Here is a 26712-nt window from a genome sequence, read left to right as displayed (position 1 = left end):
GTATTCAATGTCATACAACTGTTGTGATTTTTTTACACAAAATGTAGTTGTCCCACACTATTGCTGTAATTTCCACCACAACACTGTAATGTCCCTTTAAACAGTTTGTATGAAAGACTGTTTGGGTAGTTTCTATGGAGATAAAGAGTGACATCAGAGCACATGTATATAGCGCCAAATCACAACAAACAGTTGCCCCAAGGCGCTTTATATTGTAAGGCAATGGTGTGGTGGAAATTACATTTACAAGGTCAATAGTGCCTGTAGTTAAAGAATCACCCATATATAGTTTTTAGGGCTACATATTATAGTTTGGGAGTTTATTGCACATGGTACAACACCGTATGCTCTTACAAAACGGCTATTTTGGGGGTAAACTTTTTAAAAAATGGTACCAGTTTGTTCCCCATGTCATGAGGATTCAAAATATATATAGTTTTTAGGGCTACATATTATAGTTTGGGAGTTTATCTCACGTTACAACACTAGGGATGGGTCTCGAGAACCGGTTCCTTTTGGGTATCGTTAAGAAATTATTCGATCCACCGGCATCAATAACCTTTTTACTTAATGATTCCCTTATCGGTCCTTCAGAATGGCCGTTGTTTTTGGGGGTGTTTGTCAGGAAAATTTTAATTTCTCTACATTGATTACAGACCCTGCAGTGGGTCTGTAATCAACTTTTCTGCAGCGTGGCTTTGGTTTGAACCTTGAACCAATTGAAGCAGTGAGTCGCAGATCGAAGCAGTGCTTCAATCATTGCTTCGTTGATTAATTTTGTTTCTTTGCTTTCCGCCGCTAAAACCCTAAAGAGCATATGGCTGTGAGTACTATTTACCTTTTTTATGTTAAATCGACCTATTATGGTCTTCTGAAACAGTTGATAGATGTATTTTATAACTTAAAAACGGAACTGATGCTAACACGTTAGCATGTCTATGGCATTTTCAATGTTAAAGTTAGAATTAAGCAGTTGCAGCTGTCAAGATTTTGTTGTTGTAAAACAGTCAAATGTATTACAAATTGTAATATTTTTTAAAATTTATTTATGTTTATATATTAATAATAATAGCAAGCACAACAGTAATAGTAATAATAACTAATCTAATGATTATATACAATTTTAGAGAAAGAGAGAAAAAGAACCTGAATAAAACACAACAGAAAATATAAAACCAACTAAACAACCAAATGAAAATAAATACATACATACATACATACATACAGAAATAAATAAGTGTTTGCTGTGAACACCTCATGACTCTTACACCTCTATTTCATCCCTGTCTTAAGTTTAATGATAGTTTGCTTCGGTCAAACCATATTTTCAATGTGTTAATTTCTTCAGCGTTTTCCTCCAGAACTATCTGCCAAACTATAAAACTGCTACATCCTAGTAAGAGCAGAATACTACTGGAATGAATGAATTTGAAAGTTGGGTTTTTTTTCTCACCTAAATGGATGCTGCACTCACTGCAGTTTATTGTCTGGAATAGTCCCAGATTGGATATCAGAGCTTCTAGAATTCAAACATTTTCGTGCACGTGGTGTTGGGGGGTAATATTGGGTTTCAGCTTTTTTTGTTTTTCACCACTTTCATCCCTGAATATGTGAAATCGTGAGTCACTTTTGTACGGATTAAAATTACTAACTGGGACTCCTGTCTTGTTGCGAGAAAGAAATGAGAATTGTCCTCCGTTCTGTTCACACAGCTCCAAACGCTGCGCGGCCAGTCGGAATTAATAACTTCAAAGCGAAACACCATTTTGTTTATTTTTATTTATGTCCGGAGATCAAGGATACAGGGACCAGTTTCATATTTATTTACTTTAAGACTCAATGAAATACATAGAAAACCTGTAAAGCCTACGTTTAGTACAAAATTCACAAGAGGTATCGATAAGGGAATCGATAAGGAATCGGATTGATAAGCAGAATCGATAATGGCATCGATATCGATAAAATCTTATCAATACCCATCCCTATACAACACTGTATGGTCTTACAAAAATGGCTATTTTGGGGGTAATTTTCAGTTCAACCTTTTAAAAAAAAATGGTACCAGTTTGGTCCCCATGTCATGAGGATTCAGAATATATATAGTTTATAGGGCTACATATTATCGGTTGGGAGTTTAACAGACAGACAGACGTAGCCCTTTATATGTATAAATGTATATACAATGGTCCCTCGCTACAACGCGGTTCACCTTTCGCAGCCTCGCAGTTTCGCAGATTTTTTTTTTTAGTGCAATTTTGCATGCTTTTTTTTAACAGCGCATTGTGTTCTGCATCCTTATCAGGCGGGCCGGCATGCGCTTACTGAGTCTGCGGGCTCGGTAAACGCAGCAGTGGGCCACTCACACCGCCCTCCTGTCTGCTGTATGGAGCTGCGCCAAATCTGGCAACAGGTCCAGAGACTACGCTCGCTGTTTTGATGCGGATGTTGACCACAGCCACAGAGCTCCGTGGACTGAGGACTTCGATTCTTTGCGGGTCCCCCATCCGTAGCTCCGGAGGCAGTGAGTGAAAGGAGAGTTCTATGTGTGTCTGTTCATAATCTTCTCGCCCAGAAGAAAAAAGAGAGTGTTTACACAGGAGAGAAAAGTGAGAAAATGTTAATGCCTGTTTGAGAAAAGTGTATAAAGTGTGTAGTGAGGGGTTTTACAGCCTTAGAACATCTATAATAATTGCAAAAAAAATGCTGACAACTTTGCGGATTTCGCTTATCATGGGTTATTTTTAGAACGTAACTCCCGTGATAAACGAGGGACCACTGTGTGTGTGTGTGTGTGTATATATATATATATATATATATATATATATATATATATATATATATATATATATATATATATATATATATATATATATATATCTCCTAGTGCAGACTTGAGGAGAGTGTATTTATGTTTGTGCAGGAGGGGGACTGAGGGAATTTGGGGACTATGGAGCACATAATTTTCCTGTTCATTGTGGGATTTCAAATAATTACATCATACGGCTGTTTTCAAACAAACAACCATATTTTTTTTTTTATGTAAACACTCTTTGATCAATATCTTTTTTCCCGTCACACTCAAACCTCTGTCTGTGCGATTCCACAGTCAGGTAACAGATCTTACTTGCCACAGGGGCGGCGACGCCAAAGAAGAGGATTCGAGGAGCTCTGTCACCTGTCCGACTTTGGCCATCACTTCCTGTCGGCCTTCCCCTGGTGCTCTGAGTGACGGGCTTCCAGCGGATGTGCTGCTACGTGCACAAAAACACAACACAGTAACCCTGTTAACAGCCACCTTCATTTGGACCCTCTGTTGTTACAGCCGACAGCAGCTCAATCTAATAACGCCACAGCAAAACACTTTCCACCGGGTCCCTTTTCTCTCTCTCATGCCTTTCTCTGCCTTTCAATCTTATCAGTAGTAATGTAATAAGCGGTTGCTTTGCTCTGTCTCCTCGCCACCTCTCTTAATTCCTCAAAATAAAGCAATATCACAGGGGCCCCGGCCTGCCTGTGACTGGGGATAAGATACTTGTAAAGGGAAGGATAATTCAGCAAATAAATGCTCCAGCATCAAAGGCGGGCACTGGGTCTTTCTTTTCCTTTCTCTCTTTCTCCCTCCTCTCTGTTTGCCTATCAAAAGTATTACATGTGCTTTCATCAGTTCACAACAAGGCACAATGCGATTCCTAATGCAATTACTCGACCTCCATTAAATCAGAAAGAGTGGAAACAAATGAATTACACATTTGTTGCAAAAACCACAAGTCAGCTCTTCCTTTTTTTACTTTTTATAGGGAGAGAGAGAGAGAGAGGGAGAGAGAAACGTGAAATCATTTCTCATTCAATTTCAGGCAGATGTAGCCCTAGGTGATGCATAGAAAGTCTCCCATGTCTAATAACCACCCACCATTGATATCAGAAGGAATTTACAGGGTTCAAGGCTGTCAAGAAGAGGTCATCTCGCTAAACTCCAAAACACATTCATCTGACAAGGCTGGTGTCCGGCTACCACCCACCCAGAAAACAACCAAACACAAGAGAAGAGGCTGATTTCAACAGCAGTTTCACTATTTTATCATGACAGCCAACAGAGTAGTCCATAATTACTCCAAACTTAAACATGCTAAGCTGAGCGCCTGCAGGACTTGTCACACCAGACTTGATGTGAGATCTCTGACGTGAGTGGAAAGGCCAAGAACTGATGCAACTCCAAACACCATGACATGGACACAGCACCTACAATGCAATGCCCACCACCTACAGGTGAAGCCTCTGCAGTGGACATGTGACTTACATACCTCCTGAACTGTCACTGTGAATCTGACATTGATTGTGTATATGGGGAGAAATATGAAAAAAGACTGGACTTACCACTGAAGGTTTGGCGGTCCTGTTTCAGGTCCATCACAGTCTCTTTGTGAATGGGGCTCCATTGGAATATACAAGTGGACATCAAACAGTTAATGTGCGAACATTTGAAATTATATAACACCTAAATAGATCCTTGTCATTTGATTGGTGGTTTGTATGTCACGTGATATGGATCATTCTTACCATTTGCCATTGTGTTCCATTTACCATGCAATTCTGGTGCTATACGTTTTGTGCTATTGCACACCGCAACCTCTGCACATTCACACTAGCAGTGACAGTGCTTAACTTAAAAACAAATATGGTTGGGTTTGTTTTGGTGACAGATGACAATTTGAACAAGCTTATTGAAGGTGCACATTCTTCTAACACAAAAAAACACTACGCTGTCTGGGGGCATTTGCAGTATTTGCTGGGACATATCTAGTTGAATGACAAGTGCTGTCAGATCAAGAGCTCGACAAGTTTCTGTTGCAATTTTTCGCTGGACTGGTGAAAGCAGATGGCAGTCTGTAGACAAAGAAGTCAATGCACGGAATCAGCTATGGACTACATCATCAAGATTGTTTTTGAACTATCTGACTGTTTTTGCAACTTGACTGAGAACAATTTTGGATTGGACTGGGATGCTATTTAAAGATCATGTTGGACTGTTTTGAACCTCTTGATGTCAATGGACCAGTGATACACACCAAAATGTAAGTCCCTTTTCTGTTTTTAAATTAATCATGCACCATTGCACTCATAAACATTCATTATTTGTATGCTAACTGTCAGTGCAAATCAGTAATCACTCTTCTATTTCCAACACAAAAGAGGTAATGTTTTTACTCAGCTGTTTATTGGTTTGTAGTGAATCTTATATAGGCCCTGAGGTACATTGGTATTGCTTATCCCTGGATTCCATAGTGTGAAACAGATGAGAGTCTATGATTCCCTGTGGATGGGGTGCCAGTCCATTGCAGGCTGCTTCCCCAACCAAGGCTAGTACCCATTTGTTTATTGGTGTTTTTTGTTTGTTTGTTTGGGTGATTCCCTCATATCACTTATGTTTGTTTAGATTTAACCAAGTGGCAAAACACTCAAGTCTGCATTTTGCATTTTAAGTTCCTTGAGTGGCCGCTCGAGGCTGGCTCCAAAACAGAGCACATTCCCATAGAAAACCATTTTAAAACATCCAATTTTCAAGCAGAAATAAATAATGTTTACAGCCGGTTACAAAAAAACAAAAAACAAACAAACAAACAAAAAAAAAAAAAACAGTTTTGGTCTCTGTAGATACAGTGAGGAAAATAAGTATTTGAACACCCTGCGATTTTGCTGTTGGGAAGGTGTCATGACACGGACCCACAACAGGGGGCGTTAATGAACAAACAATGGATAAGCCAAAAAGTAACAATTTAATGTTGTGAAGCGCACAACGAAGTACAGACAATAACAATAGTGCAGAATGTCAATCATACACAAGGTGGCGTGTGGCAGGCTCGAAGAGAGAAGACGTCTGGTGATAGAAGAGCCGGAACCCACACAGCTTCCACCACCAACGGATCTGAAGAACACCGGAGCGCCAAGCCCTGCGCCCCAGGTGGCCACTGTCTTCAGCAGTCAGACCCGGTACTGCTGGCAGAGAACAGAAACAGTTTGACGAGTGTGAGTTCGCACACTCAGTAATCCCACAGTCTGTGTTCAGTTAGGAGGGAGCAGTTTAGCAGAGAAATCTCAATAGAGACGGTTACCTGTATGGTAGATGATTTCTCGGCGGGGAAGTGGAGTTGCAGTCTGGCTTTTATGGTGGTTGACGTAGATGAGTGACAGCTGGTGGTGATGATGTGACAGCTGTCACTCCACTGGTTCCGGCGCCCCCTCGTGCTTGAAGCCCACACTCCAAGCAGGGCGCCATCTGGTGGTGGTGGGCCAGCAGTACCTCCTCTTCAGCAGCCCACACAACAGGACCCCCCCCTCAACGGGCGCCTCCTGGCACCTGACCAGGTTTGTCCGGGTGCCGGACGTAGAAGTCGGCCAGGAGGGCCGGGTCCAGGATGAAGCTCCTTTTCACCCAGGAGCGTTCCTCGGGGCCATACCCCTCCCAGTCCACCAGATACTGGAACCCCCGACCCTTGCGACGGACGTCCAGGAGCCGACGCACGGTCCATGCCGGCTCCCCGTCAATGATCCGGGCAGGAGGCGGTGCAGGTCCAGGGGTGCAGAGTGGTGAGGTGTGGTAAGGCTTGATCTGAGACACGTGAAAGACAGGATGGATCCGCAGTGAAGCTGGTAGCCGTAGCTTCACTGCGGCCGGGCTGAGGACCTTGGTGATGGGAAATGGTCCGATATACCTGTCCTTGAGTTTCTGAGAGTCAACTTGAAGTGGGATGTCCTTTGTTGACAACCACACCTCCTGCCCGGGCTGGTATGCAGGGGCTGGGGAACGCCGGCGGTCTGCATGGGCCTTGGCCCTCGTCCGGGCCTTCAACAGGGCAGAACGGGCGGTCCGCCACACCCGGTGGCATGTCCTGAGGTGGGCCTGGACCGAGGGCACACCGACCTCTCCCTCCACAAGTGGAAACAATGGGGGCTGGTACCCCAAACACACCTCAAACGGGGAGAGGCCGGTGGCAGACGACACTTGGCTGTTGTGGGCGTACTCGATCCAGGCCAGATGGGTGCTCCAGGCCATCAGGTGCGCGGAAGTAACGCAACGGAGGGCCTGCTCCAGCTCCTGGTTGGCCCGCTCTGCCTGTCCGTTGGTCTGTGGGTGATACCCGGACGAGAGGCTCACAGTGGCCCCCAGTTCCCTGCAGAAACTCCTTCAGACCTGAGAGGAGAACTGAGGGCCACGGTCTGAGACGATGTCCGCTGGTATCCCATGCAGACGCACGACGTGGTGGACCAGGATGTCTGCTGTCTCCTGGGCCGTGGGAAGCTTCGGGAGGGCCACGAAGTGGGCCGCCTTGGAGAACCGGTCCACTATCGTGAGAATGGTGGTGTTGCCCTGGGACGGCGGGAGGCCCGTGACAAAGTCCAGGCCGATGTGGGACCAGGGGCGGTGAGGCACCGGTAGGGGCTGGAGGAGTCCTGAGGTCCTCTTGTGGTCAGCCTTGCCCCTGGCACAGGTGGTACAGGCCTGGACGTAGTCCCGGACGTCGGCCTCCATAGACGCCCACCAGAAGCGCTGCTGGACTACCGCCATGGTCCTGCTCACCCCGGGATGACAGGACAGCTTGGAAAACGGCAGCTCTGGCTTCCGGTGGGACGTATAGTTTGTTCTTCGGGCCGGTCCCCGGGTCCGGGTTCCGTGTCAGGGCCTCCCGGATGGTCTTCTCCACGTCCCAGGTGAGGGCGGCCACGACAGTGGACTCGGGGATGATGGTCTCTGTGGGGTCTGACAACTCGGCCTTGGCCTCCTCTTCATGCACCCGGGACAGGGCATTCGATCGTTGGTTCTTGGTCCTGGGGCGGTATGTAATCTGGAAGTCAAAGCGCCCGAAGAACAGTGACCAGCGGGCTTGCCTGGGGTTCAACCGCTTGGCGGTCTGGATGTACTCCAGGTTCCGATGGTCCGTAAAAACCGTGAAGGGCACCATCGCTCCCTCCAACAGGTGTCTCCACTCTTCAAGAGCCTCCTTCACCGCCAGGAGTTCCCGATTGCCGACGTCGTAATTCCTCTCAGCCGGGGTCAACCTGCGGGAAAAATAGGCACAAGGGTGGAGGACCTTATCGGACTCCCCGCTCTGGGACATCACGGCTCCTATCCCTGAGTCAGAGGCATCCACCTCCACTGTGAACTGGCAAGTAGGATCAGGCTGCACCAGAAATGGTGCAGATGAAAACCGGCTCTTCAACTCCCTAAACGCGGCTTCGCACCGATCCGACCAGGTGAAGGGGACCTTAGTGGAGGTCAGGGCTGTCAGGGGGCTAACTACCTGACTGTAGCCCTTAATGAACCTCCTGTAGAAATTCGCAAAGCCGAGGAACTGTTGCAGTTTCCTACGGTTTGTTGGTTGGGGCCAATCTCTCACCGCCGCAACCTTGGCCGGATCAGGGGCGACGGAGTTGGAGGAGATTATGAACCCCAGGAAGGACAAAGAAGAGCGGTGAAACTCGCACTTCTCACCCTTCACAAACAGCCGGTTCTCCAACAACCGCTGTAGGACCTGACGTACATGCTTGACATGGGTCTCAGGATCCAGAGAAAAGATGAGTATATCGTCTAGATATATGAAGACAAACCAATGCAGGAAGTCCCGCAAGATGTCATTAACCAACGCTTGGAATGTCGCAGGCGCATTGGTGAGGCCGAACGGCATGACCAGGTACTCAAAGTGACCTAACGGGGTGTTAAATGCCATCTTCCACTCGTCTCCCTCCCGGATCCGAACCAGGTGATAAGCATTCCTAAGATCCAATTTTGTAAATATTTGGGCTCCATGCAAGGGCGTAAACACTGAATCCAACAGAGGTAACAGGTATCGGTTGCGAACCGTGATCTCGTTCAGCCCTCTGTAATCAATGCATGGACGGAGTCCGCCGTCCTTCTTGCCCACAAAAAAGAAACCAGCACCCATCGGGGAGGTGGAGTTCCGGATCAACCCGGCAGCTAACGAGTCCCGGATGTAGGTCTCCACTGATTCGCGTTCCGGACGTGAGAGGTTGTACAGCCTGCTGGACGGGTACTCAGCGCCCGGTATCAAATCAATGGCACAATCGTACAGACGGTGTGGGGGCAGCGTGAGTGCCAGATCCTTGCTGAAGACGTCAGCAAGGTCATGGTACTTGGCTGGCACCGCCGCCAGATTGGGGGGGACTAAAACCTCCTCCTTAGCTGTCACACCGGGTGGAACCGAGGATCCTAAACACTCCCGGTGGCAGGTTTCGCTCCACTGAACCACAACCCCAGACGGCCAATCAATCCGGGGATTGTGTTTTAACACCCATGGAAAACCCAAAATCACTCGGGAGGTAGAAGGTGTTACATAAAACACAATCTCCTCCCTGTGATTCCCAGAAACAACCAAAGTCACGGGCTGTGTCTGGTGTGTGATTAGTGGAAGAAGGGTGCCATCTAGTGCCCGCACCGACAATGGTGACGGTAAGGCCACTAGAGGGAGCCCAACCTCCTTTGCCCATCTGCTGTCCAGCAGATTCCCCTCCGACCCCGTGTCCACCAGTGCTGGGGCGTGAAGGGTTAGATCCCCACTCAGGATCGTGACTGGGATACGTGCAGATTTTCGGGGTTTCCCCACGTGGGTATTGTGACCCACCCTTAGCCCAGTCTCTAAGGACGAGTGCTGCTGTTTTGACCGTTTGGGGCACTCTCTCTGTATGTGCTCGGTTGAGCTGCAGAGAAAACACTCTCCACGGATCAGCCTCCTTTGTCTCTGATCTGATCTTTTTTGGCCCTGCTCATCTCCATAGCAACGTCAGCAGGGGGAGCTGTCTTCACGTGGAGAGCCCTGGCTGTGGAGCGTGGGGAAGTCGGCTCCCTTTCAGACCCGGGAGGAAGAGGGACGGCTTGTGCCTGACCACGCCCTTCGTCTCGCTCCCGTCGGTGTTCTGTTAATCGGTTGTCTAACCGTATAACCAGGTCAATAAGCCCGTCTAAATCCCGCGGCTCGTCCTTCGCCACCAGGCGCTCCTTAAGGACCAGAGACAGTCTGTTTACAAAGGCGGCACGGAGCGCAACAGCATTCCAGCCGGCTCGCGCTGCCGCGATGCGGAAGTCGACTGCATACTTCACTGCGCTCCGACACCCCTGTCGTATCGACAGCAGCACGCTTGAAGCGGTCTCGCCTCTATGAGGGTGGTCGAACACCTGTCGGAACTCCCTCACAAACTCAGTGTAAATTGTTAGGAGCCGTGAATTCTGCTCCCAGAGCGCCGTAGCCCAGGCGCGTGCCTCTCCTCGAAGCAGATTTATAATGTAAGCCACCCGGCTAGCGTCTGATGTGTACATGACGGGATGCTGTGAAAAGACGAGCGAGCACTGCATCAAGAAGTCTGCGCACATCTCCACACAGCCTCCGTACGGCTCCGGAGGGCTTATGTATACTTCAGGGGAAGGTGGGGGGGTTCGTTGAACGACCAGTGGAATGTCTGTCTCTGGCATTCGGTCAACAGGAGGAGGTGCTGCAGCAGCGCCCTGAGCATGCGCTTCCACCTGGGCGGTGAGAGCCTCCATCCTTCGATTGAGAATAATGCTCTGCTCGGTAACTAAGTCCAACCGAGCAGTAAAGGCGGTTAAGATGTGCTGCAGCTCACCTAACACGCCTCCTGCTGGCACCTGTGCACCTCGCTCTTCCATTGGCTGTTCAAGCGCTGGTTGATGCCCCTCGGGATCCATGATGCTGGCCGAGAAATCCTGTTGGGAAGGTGTCGTGACATGGACCCACAACAGGGGGCGTTAATGAACGGACAATGGATAAGCCAAAAAGTAACAATTTAATGTTGTGAAGCGCACAACGAAGTACAGACAATAACAATAGTGCGGAATGTCAATCATACACAAGGTGGCGTGTGGCAGGCTCGAAGATAGAAGACGTCTGGTGATAGAAGAGCCGGAACCCACACAGCTTCCACCACCAACGGATCTGAAGAACACCGGAGCTGCCAAGCCCTGCGCCCCAGGTGGCCACTGTCTTCAGCAGTCAGACCCGGTACTGCTGGCAGAGAACAGAAACAGTTTGATGAGTGTGAGTTCGCACACTCAGTAATCCCACAGTCTGTGTTCAGTTAGGAGGGAGCACCTCCACCTCCAATCACACACTCGTGCAGCTCCTGTGTAACCACTTATCTGATATGGAGCGTGATGCGATGACAGCATACCATACCATACCATACCACAGCATACCATACCATTCCATGTCACAGCATACCATACCATACCATGCCATACCATACCACATCATACCATACCATACCATGCCACAGCATACCATACCATACCATACCATGCCACAGCATACTATACCATACCATGCCACAGCATACTATACCATACCATGCCACAGCATACTATACCATACCATGTCACAGCATACCATACCATACCATGCCACAGCATACTATACCATGCCATACCATACCACATCATACCATACCATACCATGTCACAGCATACCATACCATACCATGCCACAGCATACCATACCATACCATGCCACAGCATACTATACCATTCCATGTCACAGCATACCATACCATACCATGCCACAGCATACCATACCATACCATACCACAGCATACCATACCATACCATTTCATGTCACAGCATACCATACCATACCACATCATACCATACCATACCATTCCATGTCACAGCATACCATGCCATACCATACCATACTATGCCACATCATACCACATCATACCATACCATACCATTCCATGTCACAGCATACCATACCACAGCATATTATGCCATACCTTACCATGCCATGCCACAGCATACCTGACATGGATTAATTCATCCCATTTGTGTTGCATTGCATTTAGAGTGCGGCTTGGTTCCATTTAGAGTGCAAATTTGGTTGTGTGGGTGTGGGTGATTCTTTAACTACAGGCACTATTGGCCTTGTAAATGTAATTTCCACCACACCATTGCCTTACAATATAAAGTGCCTTGGGGCAACTGTTTGTTGTGATTTGGCGCTATATACATGTGCTCTGATGTCACTGTTTATCTCCATAGAAACTACCTAAACAATCTTTCATACAAACTGTTTAAAGGGACATTATGTGTTGTGGTGGAAATTACGGCAATAGTGTGGGACAACTACATTTTGTTTAAAAAAATCACAACAGTTGTATGACATTGAATACCCCAATTATGTTTTGATTATTTTACTGATATTTTATTCAGAGATATTTTAAAACATTAGAAAAAAACGTTTCTTTACCATTCATTTTTATCATTGAAGATCAAAAGTCTGGGTGTGGGACAAACACAAAACGGCAATATTTGCATATAATGATGCTGAAAAAAGGTGAAAAAGTCATCATAGACTACTAGAACAAATTTCTTAACACACTTTCATTGTAAAGATACCTATAAAAGTGTGAAATTTCCCCTTTTTTCTGTTTTTCATACAATATGATCAAAGGACATAATAAGTGCCCGTAGTCTAAGAATCACCCGTGTGTGCATGTGTGGGGTACAACTACACAATGATTTGATTGAACTAACTGATGCTGCTGAAATTTTCATCTTAGGTGCATGTACACTGTGAGAGACATAATAAAAAAAAATAATCAGGAAATCACAATGTATGATTTTTTAATAATTTATTTGTATGTTACTGCTGCAAATAAGTATTTGAACACCTGTGAAAATCAACGTTAATATTTGGTACAGTAGCCTTTGTTTGCAATTACAGAGGTCAAACGTTTCCTGTAGTTTTTCACCAGGTTTGCACACACTGCAGCAGGGATTTTGGCCCATTCCTCCACACAGATCATCTCTAGATCAGCCAGGTTACTGGGCTGTCACTGAGAAACACAGAGTTTGAGCTCCCTCCAAAGATTTTCTATTGGGTTTAGGTCTGGAGACTGGCTCGGCCACTCCAGAACCTTGATATGCTTCTTAACGAGCCACTCATTGGTTATCCTGGCTGTGTGCTTCGGGTCAGTGTCATGTTGGAAGACCCATCCATGACCCATCTTCAATGCTCTAACTGAGGGAAGGAGGTTGTTCCCCAAAATCTCGCAATACATGGCCCCGGTCATCCTCTCCTTAATACAGTGCAGTCATCCTGTCCCATGTGCAGAAAAACACCCTCAAAGCATTATGCTTCCACCCCTATGCTTCACTGTGCCAGCAGACAGCAGCTAGTTTTTGTGCTTTCCTATATGTAGATATACGTAACTGGTTTAAAACCCCAACATCTGTAACTTCGGATAAACCAACACATGAAGTCGTTGGCAAAGAAAACCCTGGACCCATTTCTACCTCCATGGATCCTGTACTGACACAGGGTGGACGAAAGAGAGGACAGCACTGGCACTCTACTCAAAGTAGGTCCAAATTTTTATTGTGTGTGTGTGTGTGTGTGTGTGTGTGTGTGTGTGTGTGTGTGTGTGTGTGTGTGTGTGTGTGTGTGTGTGTGTGTGTGTCAGAGGCGATTGCTCTAAGACTGCAAGGGAAGCTCAGCTTCTCCTAAATTGTCAAAAAATAAGTGATCAAATATATACTGTTGTGTGTACGTCACTGACTAAATATGCACTACAACGCGCTCAACTTTTGTTCAGAATCAGCTTCTTATCACTGGTAATGATGCGGCTCTCCTCTCACTCAAACCCGCAGCTTCACAGTGCTTTAAACAGTGTGGACGCTCAGCTTCAATAGCGAAGCAAAGAGTGCAGCGAAACGAGACGAGTCATTGGATAAATGCTGGGCTTTGTCCCGCCCATCAGACGCTCAGCGTGTCTGGGGGTCTATGGGGCAGTGGGCCGGCCTCGGCTGGCCCGGACGCTCAGCTTCTGCATGATGATTGGATGATCTGTCTGAGGCTGGATCCCTTTTTGATTGACAGCGAAATGAGTGAATCACCGATCTTTTGGTGTAAACATCCGTGGGAGCATTTTTTAATTTTCATTCTGTTCTGAGTTGAACCGGAGACTTTCCTAATCCTCTTAGCGGCGTTTTCTTTGTTAAAAACGACTAGCGACAAATCGAGCTTATATTTCTGGTGGTTTTTTGGGGGGTTTTTTTGTAGCTGTTTGTGTTTGGAGACAGACTTCTATCACTCTTTCTGACTTCTATCGCAGTTTCTGTCCCTACCGAGCAGCGGGTGCTGCTGAGCTCCTCCACCGTCACAAAGCACTCACAGGCGGACAAACTTCACACTAGCCTCGCGCCAGTCCCAGCTAGCAAGCTAGCTAGGTAGCAAGCTGCACATAATGGCAGACAATTTGAATGTTGTGGACCAGATTTTGGCGAAGCCATTTGATAGTCTTCCTTACGAAGAAAAACTTAGAGTTGAACAGCAGGGCCGATCAACTCCTCAGAGTAATTTGGTGCAAAAGGTTGGGAAAAGTAACAGGTCTTTTCAGCTGTCCTGGTATGACAAAATGAGCTGGCTGACTGGAAGTGCTGTAACAAATGTACTGTTTCTTGAAAAGGAACGGCGGGTAGAATTTATGTATAAATAAACTGACACATTTTATGACGTAGGCCGAAATTGAGCTTCCCCTCCTTGAAGGACCAGCATCCACCACAGGTGTGTGTGTGTGTGTGTGTGTTGCAATTGGTACTATTGCGACTGTGACCCCTCTGTTGGTTGCTTTGAAATGCACCCGCCGTGGTGTTTTTTTGTTTGTTTAGTTCAAGATGTTGCGTGTGATCTAATACGTTATTTGTACTTGTGTGTGTGTGTGCATGCGAACATGTGCGCGCGTGTTTGTTTGTTTGTGTGTGTGTGTGTGTGTGTGTGTGTGTGTGTGTGTGTGTGTGTGTGTGTGTGTGAGAGAGAGAGAGAGAGAGAGAGAGAGAGAGAGAGAGAGAGAGAGAGAGAGAGAGAGAGAGAGAGAGAGAGAGAGAGAGAGAGAGAGCGCTGGTCCGGTCATGGTTAATGTGATGATTATTGTGAGGGATTAGGGCTGCGTGAATAGTGAAAATAAGCAAAAATAAGCTATTAATAGTGGTGCCCACCTGGTGGATTTCATAAGCCCCCCTTAAGACTGAGATCTGGCGATGGGACTGGCCCTTTCCAGCCTTGTGGAGGTCTACAATTTTGTCTCTGGTGTCTTTGGACAGCTCTTCAGTCTTAGCCATGTTAGAAGTTGGAGTCTTACTGATTGTGTGGGTTGGACAGGTGTCTTTATGCAGCTAACGACTTCAAATAGGTGCTTCGAATTTGGAATAATAAGTGGAGTGGAGGTGGACTTTTTAGAGGCGGACTAACAGGTCAGGGCCAGAATTTCTGCTGATTGGCAGGTGTTGAAATACTTATTTGCAGCAGTAACATACAAATAAATTATTTTAAAAATCATACACTGTGATTTCCGGATTTTTGTTTTTTTTTTTTTTTTTTAGATTATGTCTCTCACAGTGGACATGCACCTAAGATGAAAATTTCAGACCTCTCCATGATTTCTACGTGGGAGAACTTGCAAAATCGCAGGGTGTTCAAATACTTATTTTCCTCACTGTAGTTTCCTCTTCCATGACAACTGTATGGGGGTGTGATTTTTTTTTTTTTTCTAACTTCATCATTTAAGATGTTTTAATTAATAAAATGTGTATAGTTGTGGGCGTGGTCTCTTTGAGTCACAGCAGCTGAGTGCAGTGACGTCACCTCTCGTACTCTCCGACCGTAACGGAGCCACTCACAGTTGTGTTGTTGCTGTGTCTGTTTGGAGTATTTTAATACAAAGTCCTGGAAAAATATGGCTTGTTGTGCGGTGAAACATCCTAACAGATCATCTACAATGTCCCTGTGCCAATATTCATGCTGAGTGAAGCTCTTGTCTTATTTAATGTCATATATGCTAACGGTGTTATTACTTTTTGCAGCTGTCAGTACGTCCACTTAATGTATGATTACTGAGGAAATACGCGGCTGATAAGCTTTACTGTCCACACCAAAGTAAACCATTATAAGAACCACCAGAGTCCACAAAAATACGAAGTAATAAACACCTGAACTGAGGTTAGCATGTTAGCTTGTGCTTCGGACTCGAGAGGGGGGCGTGTTCAGGCTTCTTTCGTCACACGCGCCACTCCTTTATGCATTAGTGAGTTCATCATGAATCAGTGCAGGCAGAGCTCCCAATGTGGCAACACCCAGAAAAGGGGCACATTTCAGCTTTTTTGGGTTTCTACAGGGAAAAAAAACAATGAATGACGTCACACATGCTCTGTCCAGTACACATACATTCTATGGATTTAACCCATTATCAGATCCTCATGTTTATCAGGTCATGTCAGGTCTGGGAACATGTTCTCCTACCATTGCACGAATACACATTTTCCCCAAACTTTTCTAAAAAAGCTAAAACTTCTCTGTTAAAATCTCAAAACTATCTTCTTTTAAAGAGCGTGACATTCTTTTAATAGGTTTCATGTTGCAGATGAGGATCAGAAGGAGGCTTCTGTTCAGAGAAACGTAGGTCTCCATATACTTTCACCTACTTTTACACACGATTACCCCTGATGTGCACCAATTAAATCAGAATGTTCACTTTTTGTGAATTTCTCCAAACACCTGAAATATTTTAAACATTTTTTAAAACCTTCCCAATTGCTCACAATGTTCTGCAGCGGTGCTTGTACCACCTATTACACCCAATTTCAAGATATCTTTGTGTGTGTGTGTGTGTGTGTGTGTGTGTGTGTGTGTGTGTGTGTGTGTGTGTGTGTGTGTGTGTGTGTGTGTGGAGGATTGGGGGGGATCAAAAATCGAGAAGGGGAGAACACCTTAATGAATGTATAAAATATACTTTTTTTTAAATCATCATTACTGTTTTGCCGTACGTAGATATGACAGAATAAATGTGTCCATTGAGAATTGACCTATAAACAGAAAGCACTCTCCCAAAGCCAGTTCTGTACGTATATTCTAGCAACACAAAAAGCAACATATTCATTCTCCAGTATATTCATAACACACAGGCCTTTACCTTAACATGTGGAGTGAAGAAGGCCATGAGTCTCTTCTTCATCGTTGCCCACTCACTCCTCTCCCATGGTCCCCTCTGATCTGTCTGCTGACAATGTGTTCAAACACAGATCCGCACACATGTACACACTTTGTTTGGATGCAGCTTTATGAAAGTGCGGTGTGCAATAATGGCAGAATTAAGCACAAGGAGCAACTGTAATGCAATCTGCAAGCAATCGATACCGAGCCAGACCCTAAAGACATGTAGCGTTTGATGAGTATTTCTGCCAGTTTTACATTCAGTCAGCACATTCATGCTCCCCATTCAGACACATTGACACTGCTAAGTGACAGCGTCTCGCCCTGTACAGGCTTTTTGTACGCCTGAGTGGAGAAAGAAGAAAAATGCTATTATTTTTAAAATAGATGTGAAATCTCCGGTGGATAATGTGCTTTGAATAGGAGGTGGGAGTGGGAACAGTAGGAGAGTGCACACACATTATGTCGGCATAACATAACAGATACAGTGCACAGTAGACGCCCCTGATTATCCAATGAGAGAGGATGAGTCAACTCTTACTGGTGATGGTGAGACATTGTTGGAAGATTTGTTTTTTTTTTCCTTAATCACGTTTTTACTTCCTATTCACAAAATGTTATCCGTCTGCCATCTTTTCAAGTGAGATTATAACTAAAAATACACCAGATAGAAGTTCTGCATCCTGGTTACATATGTGTTCATCTTCTTTGCACTCCCAGTTTGTCCTCAGACATTTGTGATATCACAAAATCTCGACTCTTTAGAGATGCAAAATGTAAAAAAAGAAAACAAAAAGTCATGCTCTATTTTTCTTGAAAAGACCATAAAGAATGTGAGAAATGTAGCTGCTACAACAAATATGCATAATAATGCACCAAAGAGTTCAAAGACAGAACATGAATAACTGAATTGTGTGAGGATGTTCTACAATGTGCACCGCAGATTATAGATGTCAAATCAGTGCTCAGTGTTCTGAGCTGGAGATGAATGAGTGACCTCAGCAGGCACGCTGAGAATTAAACAGAAGTCTTTGCATAGTAAGCAAATACGGAAAGAAAACTTCTCATCTTAGATTACACATACACACAGACGTGCACAAAAACTGGACGCACATGCAGGAAGACGCTGCTTGTCCATTAGCCGGAGCCTCTGTTGCACAGCATAATGGATGTGGCTCATGTGCTGTGGAATATGGGATGATGACACAGATATCCTCTTTGTAAATCTGACCTGCTGCAGTGAAAGACTGCCAAGTGCGATCATGTCAGGCCGCACACGCTCTCTCAGCTGCTGGGCGTAGTGGGGGATCGTCTCCTCGTTTGTCCTCGCTGAAAGAAACAGTATAGTGTTGTTGCAAAGCATGTACATAAAATTTTTCCAGTTCATTAGAAATCACAGTTTATCATGTTACATCTCCAAGAACTATATGTTAGACACTATCAAACATTTTCTTTCTGGACTTGATTATTAACTGGGTTTATGTCATGCAGATGGTCACGGAACACTATACTGCAGTATATTATCTTACACTATGCTACACTGTACTGTGTTGTACTATACTATACTATATTATACTATACTATGAATATGTCACACTCCACTATATTAGCAATGTCTTGCTGTATTAGTGTATAAAGTATGGTGTATTACCGCACCATGCAATACTATTCCATACCATGCCATGCCATACCATACAATACCATACCACAGCATACCATACCATTCCATGTCACAGCATACCATACCATACCATGCCACAGCATACTATACCATGCCATACCATACCACATCATAACATACCATTCCATGTCACAGCATACCATACCATACCATACCACAGCATACCATACCATTCCATGTCACAGCATACCATACCATACCATGCCACAGCATACTATACCATGCCATACCATACCACATCATAACATACCATTCCATGTCACAGCATACCATACCATACCATGCCACAGCATACCATACCATACCATTCCATGTCACAGCATACCATACCATACCATGCCACAGCATACTATACCATACCATGTCACAGCATACCATACCATACCATGCCACAGCATACTATACCATGCCATACCATACCACATCATACCATACCATACCATGTCACAGCATACCATACCATACCATGCCACAGCATACCATACCATACCATGCCACAGCATACTATACCATTCCATGTCACAGCATACCATACCATACCATGCCACAGCATACCATACCATACCATACCACAGCATACCATACCATACCATTTCATGTCACAGCATACCATACCATACCACATCATACCATACCATACCATTCCATGTCACAGCATACCATGCCATACCATACCATACTATGCCACATCATACCACTCCATGTCACAGCATACCATGCCATACCATACCATACTATGCCACATCATACCACATCATACCATACCATACCATTCCATGTCACAGCATACCATACCACAGCATATTATGCCATACCTTACCATGCCATGCCACAGCATACCTGACATGGATTAATTCATCCCATTTGTGTTGCATTGCATTTAGAGTGCGGCTTGGTTCCATTTAGAGTGCAAATTTGGTTGTGTGGGTGTGGGTGATTCTTTAACTACAGGCACTATTGGCCTTGTAAATGTAATTTCCACCACACCATTGCCTTACAATATAAAGTGCCTTGGGGCAACTGTTTGTTGTGATTTGGCGCTATATACATGTGCTCTGATGTCACTGTTTATCTCCATAGAGGTGGAAATTACGGCAATAGTGTGGGACAACTACATTTTGTTTAAAAAAATCACAACAGTTCTATGACATTGAATACCCCAATTATGTTTTGATTATTTTACTGATATTTTATTCAGAGATATTTTAAAACATTAGAAAAAAACGTTTCTTTACCATTCATTTTTATCATTGAAGATCAAAAGTCTGGGTGTGGGACAAACACAAAACGGCAATATTTGCATATAATGATGCTGAAAAAAGGTGAAAAAGTCATCATAGACTACTAGAACAAATTTCTTAACACACTTTCATTGTAAAGATACCTATAAAAGTGTGAAATTTCCCCTTTTTTCTGTTTTTCATACAATATGATCAAAGGACATAATAAGTGCCCGTAGTCTAAGAATCACCCGTGTGTGCATGTGTGGGGTACAACTACACAATGATTTGATTGAACTAACTGATGCTGCTACACACACACACACACACACACACACACACACACACACACACACACACACACACACACACACACACACACACACACACACACACAAAATCCACTCCACTGTATTCCGTCTGGATGCATGAAGACCTGTTCACATGAAATGCTGATGTAATTTTTGGTTGGACTTTTCTTAATAAAATTTTTATTGCTATTTGTAATGTAACTATAACTCACACAATTGCAGAACTCCTTTACATTGTTCTAAGAATGAACTAATTCCTGGTTCACTTTTATAGAAACCATTGCTGTGATGCAGAATGATAGCCGGGTATTAGCATCCACAAACTAAAAAAATATCAGGAGTGTTACTGTATGGACACGTTGGGATGGGGGGAGGGTGTTAAAGTTGCCATTGTCTGCATAGTACATCCTTACAGAAATAAAATATGCCAATCCGGATACGGATCACCTCCCAAATTCAGTTGAGTCTTCCATGCCCTAATTTCTTTCTGAGGTGCAAATTTAGTGAGAATCCGTGAAGTAGTTTTGAAGTAATCTTCAAATCCTATATAAAGTTAAATCCTGATCCAGAATCCGGATGCGGATCAAGATTTAACTTAATGGTTCATCCATGACCTGATATCTCTCTGTGGTGAAAATTTCGTGAAAATCCATGCAGTAGTTTTGACGTAATCCTGCTAACAGACCGAGAGACAGACAAATAAATAAACGCAGATGATTTGATTACGCCCTTGGTGGATGTAATAATTTAATATTGTGACACACAATCCAGATATGTTGTTTACTTGCCCTTAGTTTTCGATTGTGAAACTTGGTATCAGGATGTTTTGTTCTACATTATATTTCTGAAACTGTTCTGTGAGGAAAGGCAGCAATTTTAGTCAATCCTGAAAGCAAATATTCCACCTCATGGATTTGTTTCATCATGGAAATATCACACACCACAGTCATGCTCAGAGAATGTTCACAAGCACATAAAATGATGTTTTTGTGATCTTCAACAATGGAAAACTTTTTCAAGCCACTCCTGTAGAATGTTGTTCTGATTGGCTGTTCATCAACATGCTTAATAAGTTAAACATTACTTACCAAATATAGCTAATTACACCTGTACACGTGAAGGTAGCAGCTCATGGAAATGATTGTGTAAGCTACAAACTGGAGCAATGTGTTTAGGCCTATTCATAATTCTCCTTTAATTAGTACTTGTAGCTCTGTGATAATACACAATACTATACTGCAATTAAATGTACATTACACAGTATATTATACACATTATATTAAATACAAAGCTAATTACCACATAAGAAAAAAAACACAAAGGATGACAGCATTACTTTTTCCATTGCTTTCCTTGCCCATTACTATCCTGCCTGCTTTGAGTCGAGCGTCTCCTATCCCAGCCTGGGTTTTGGCAGTGGTCTGGGCCTGGGAGGGCCTGTAGCCCGAGGCAGCAGCACCACCACCGTGGAGCAGCAGTTGCTGCTGAAGCACCGGATCAACCGCCTTCACCTCCAACACCTCCTCATCCCCGGGGGCAAGCACCGTACCTGGAGTGATATGCATCGGTGGGCATGCACAGACACACATACACAGATGAATGTGCACACATAAACAGAGATACACTCATGTGCATGCTGATGGATGTGCATACTTAGCACACACATAAACAGGCACACTTGTGTGTGTGTACGTATGTGTGTGTATATGTGTGTGCATGCCTATGTGCAGGTGGACCGACTCAAACAAATGTGAACATTTGTAAGAGTAAATATAATACTAATATATTTAAAAGGCTGCCTATGCCTATATGGAAAAAAGAAAGACCAGAGTAACCAATGCCATAATTTCCTCTGCCAACAGATTGTGAAATGTGGACAAATTTGGACTTTATTATTCAACTAAGCTGTATATAGTTATGTTGAGCATTTGATGTAGAGTTACTTCAAACACAAAAATACAAGTTTGTGGAAATCCTGATGGCATGAATTCAAATGGTGTTTGATACAGCTCGCATGCTGATATATCTTGGATCACATCTATGTGAAATCATTGGTGAAGGTTATAGAGCTTTGAAGTCATCAGGTCAGAATGTTAGAGAAGAGGCCTATGTGATATTGACAAAATGAAGAGATACTGAAAATGAAAGAGTCAGAAAAATGTTTATGTCATGATGCAAGGGAGTTAGTCAGGAAATCAATGGAAATAAACACAAATGGAAAAACATTGATGATGTCATAAGGGAAAATGATAATGATAAATGAAAATGATGGATTGTGTAAACTGATTAGAATGGATTTAAATAATTTGACCAGTGGCAAAAATCGCCTAATTCGTCAGTCCCTGGTGGATTCGGAGCTTTGATGGAGTGAGTAGACAACCACCGAATGCGGGTGCACAGCACTTCCGGATGCGAACTAAGGATAAAAAGATAACGCATGGATAAAACAAGCATCTGCCAGACATTCAGTGGCAAGTTATGAACAAGTACATAACACAATGAAATGTGCAACCACTGGGAAGGCTCTCTGTGTGATATCCACTCAAAGTTTTGAGCATGCACAAAACTTTCCAATGGATTCGCCACACATCAGCTGACAAGGAACTCATGTAATGAATGAGATAAGGATTTGTACAAGACAAAAATGGACACAAATGGCTATTAGAATTTTGTTTCTGTTACTCATACATTTCCTCAGTCTGTTACAGTGTGACAGCTGCTTTAGAAAAATCAAAGAAAAACATCACAAGGAAAAAAATGAAAGGAAAATTGTTGATGATGTTAAGCAAAGGAAAACATGGAAAACCCTATCTCACCATGAACCAGAAAGAGATAAAAGAAAACCTGGTGATATCCAGTTATAAGAATATTTGTAGATGTGGGTAAAGATAAACCTTACAATGAAAAACAAAGAAACACTTCAAAAAAGACAAAGTTAAAAGACAAGAATGTGACAGCAAAACCAATACTCAACCTGTTTCAAATTAAAAATAGAAAAAAAAGAGATGAAAGGAGAATTATTGATGATGTTATGAGATTAGATCATTAGAAAGGAAAGCAAGATTATACCTTAATGTGAAAAAGAAAAATATAAACAGAAAACTGTTGATAATGTAATAAGACAAGAATGTTAGAGTGAAAACCAAAGATAAACCTATACAATTAACAAAAAAGTGAAAAAAAGGGGGGATCAGACAGATCTGGATCACCTCTAAAAATATAATCAAGTCATCTTTTAACACACGATCAGACAGAAAGACAAGGGTGATGACATCACCTGTTCCCCTCCTCTGGAGGTGTCCAGAGGCAGGCTGTTCTGATTCAGCTTTCATAGGTAAATATACGAAAATAAGGCCATAGGTCCTGACCTATACATTTGGGAAAACCAGGCGAACATTCCACTTATTCTTATTGTTATGCTAACCTGAACCCTGACCCTAGGTTCTGCACTGCAGGGGATTGTGCATTTGCGTCTCGTGCATAACATCGTTAGACATCTTATGAGACAAGGCTGCACCTTGCCCCCACTGCTATTGGTTGTTGACGATAATTAATACAGTATTTTTGAACTTTAAATGACAATATGATGAACTGATAATATTACTGGTATAAAATTTTAAAACAGACTTAAAAAAATAAACATTTGCTTTTGTGCTCAATGAAACTTTTCAAAAAAAGATTTCTGATATATTCTTATTTGGTGAATCAAAGCAAGGACTTGTTACCATTTCCCATAATTCTTTGCCAAATATTGTGAAATACATTCTGCCTCCGGCACTTTTAGACAGCTTCATCTCCAAGCCAATTTTCTGTATGTTTTGCTAAAATCTATTTTATATTTTCATACACTAATGTGTACATGCTTCTGGACAACAAAAGTTATTTTTTGTTTGTTTTTTCCTGAATGATAGTCACTAACATGCCACTTGTAAGTTTTTTTTCCTCAGTTTTGCAGTTCTGCTTTGGTAGAAAGCATGATGCATTCTTTGAACGTGTGTATTCAACGTGTGCAGTCCAACACGTGCAACAGCCAAAGCTGTTATCATCGCCTAATGCTTTTCACGTAGAAGCAGATATGAATACCTAATGCTGTGTACAAAACTAGAATAAACAGAAAGCCAGTTTCCTCTCTGAGCCAAAGCAATGGAATTTACTGAGACAAAGAGGAAGAAGTGAAGCTCTACGACAAACAGAAGGGATTTTTCTCAGAATTTTGCAGAATCCATCATCTGCACTGGCCACTGTCCATTTCATTAATACTTTGACACATTGGCGGTCTCTTTCGTGGAACGTGTATGGCGCTTTGTCGTAAGCCATAAATGTGAAGACAAAAGCTGAGAAGCACAGTAAGAAAACGCTGGGATCAGTACTGACATACACCGAGCCACGTCTGCTGCAAACAAGCGGCCTACATCAGTGGGAGGCATCTTTACAACAGAATAAGGTGATTGTGTTGAAGTCTATTGTAACTCTGAGAAGTGTTCACTGGCACCCGCCATAGTTGAGTACAACAGAAGCACAAGCTCTCTCTTCTACTCTCTCTTTCCTTCCATGTGCCTCTGCTTATTGCACAGAGAAACTGTTAATCCCAGATCCTCTTTACTTTTTCTGTGGGATTTCATGAACATTCCAAGACAATAGATGGGGCTGCTAATCTCAGTGGTACAGCTAAATCCAAGACAATGGCAAATAATACAAGCAGACTAAATTCTACCATGTTGAAGCGGACCTAAACCCATCACTGGTGTGCTGGAATTACAAGAGTGATGTGCGACATGTCAACAGGATCTGGTGCGACTGTCGTCACCCAGAACAATGCCAGGCTTAAATCACCTCAATGCTGCCTGCTTGGTGAGATATTTAAAAGTGAGCGAGCTGGGGAGAAATGGCACACCCACTTTTGACAATGGTCTGTGCTTGGAAAGCACTTATGACTAGTAAGGTGCCATTTCTAGAAGCATTCATTGTGCTATGCTTGTTCTACATCTATGCTCATGGTTGGTTGAATTGATTCCACAAAAATAATGAAACACTGATTTTCATGGAAATTGGTGGAGAGGTGTAACAAAGTCTTTGAAAAACTGAATGAAATTTTAGTCCAAACCCACATCCAGGATTTTTATTTATTCTTTATTTAATGTTGTTTATTTTTTATAGGCAATATTTTTTGACATTTGTAGAGCTGGTAGTTCAGTGAATAAGGAGCTGGACTACCATTATGTAGACATGGGTTTGAATCCCTTTCACATTACCTGTTTGTGTCCTTGGATAAGACAGTTAAACTGCATTGTCTCAGTCTACCCAGCTGTAAATAAGTACCGGCTTTAGCTGGGGGAAGTAACCTCCATCTGCCTGACATCCCATCCAAGGGAATCACACACATATACAGTGGATAAAATAAGTGTTGAACACTTTACCATTTTTCTCAGTAAATATATTTCTAAATGCGCTATTGACATAAAATTTTCACCAGACGTTGGTAACAAGCCAAGTAATACACACATACAAAGAAATGAAACCATAGCTGTCCATAAATTAAGTTTTGTGTAATAATGTGAAATGACACAGGAAAAAAGTATTGAACACTTGAAGTAAGGGAGGTGTAAAAAGGCATGGTGATCCAAGACACCAGCTGAACTCTATCAGTAATTAGAAAGCAATCCTGCCCCTTGTCAGTGCAAATTAATATCAGCTGGTTCAGTCCCAACTGATGGCCTATAAAGGTGTCTCATTACCAAGGTGTCACACAAGAAACCTCTCATTATCGGTAAAAGCAAAGAGCTCTCTCAAGATTTTCACAACCTTATTGTTGCAAAGCATACTGACGGCACCAGTTACAGAAGGATTTCTAAACTTTTGAATGTTCCAATGAGCCCTGTTGGTGCCATAATCTGGTAGTGGGAAGAACATCATTTCACCTTAAACTGGCCATGACCAGGTTCTCCTCCCAAGATTTCTGAGAGAGGAGTGAGAAAAATGCCAGGAGAGTTGTCCAAGAGTTAAATACCAATTGTGGAGAGCTTCAGAAAGACCTGGATTTAGCAGGTACAATTGTTTAAAAGAAAACATGAAGTAATGCACTCTTTGGCCTGTACACACACACTCACCTCACAAGACTCCACTGCTGAAGAAAAAGACACTGAAGCTCATTTAAAATTTGCTGCGGAACATTTACACAAACCTGTGAAATACTGGGAGTACACAATCTGGTTCAGATGGGACTAAAATTGAACTCTTTGAATGCCATAATACATACCATGTTTGGAGTTCAAATGGCACTGCACATTAGCCCAAAAAACACCCTACTAATAGTGAAGTTTGGGCGTGGGGACCTCATGATGGGGGGCTGTTTTTCACATACAGCACTGGCAAACTTCATACACTTGAAGAAAGGATGAATGGAAAAATGTACCAAGACATTCTTGATAAAAATCTGCTGCCATCTACCAGGATGTTGAAGATGAAATAAGGGTGGCATTTCAGCAAGACAG

At 43.5% G+C, this 26712-nt stretch overlaps 1 protein-coding gene across 1 annotated transcript in view; it reads right to left on the bottom strand.

Moving 5' to 3' along the window:
- ofcc1 (orofacial cleft 1 candidate 1) overlaps positions 1-26712 on the bottom strand; it is a 217375-nt gene that overhangs the window by 179926 nt on the left and 10737 nt on the right. The window contains exons 6-10 of the mRNA XM_034166227.1: positions 21558-21770; positions 18241-18338; positions 16990-17076; positions 4375-4430; positions 3125-3251 (exon numbers count right to left, since the gene is read on the bottom strand). Of these exons, the coding sequence (XP_034022118.1) occupies positions 3125-3251; positions 4375-4430; positions 16990-17076; positions 18241-18338; positions 21558-21770 (581 nt within the window). The remainder of the gene's footprint in view (positions 1-3124; positions 3252-4374; positions 4431-16989; positions 17077-18240; positions 18339-21557; positions 21771-26712) is intronic.

Source organism: Thalassophryne amazonica, chromosome 1 (assembly GCF_902500255.1).
Source record: "Thalassophryne amazonica chromosome 1, fThaAma1.1, whole genome shotgun sequence".
Taxonomy (NCBI): Eukaryota; Metazoa; Chordata; class Actinopteri; order Batrachoidiformes; family Batrachoididae; genus Thalassophryne; species Thalassophryne amazonica.
The sequence above is the reverse complement of the archived record's forward strand: the minus strand, read 5'-3'. Positions and strand labels throughout refer to the sequence as shown.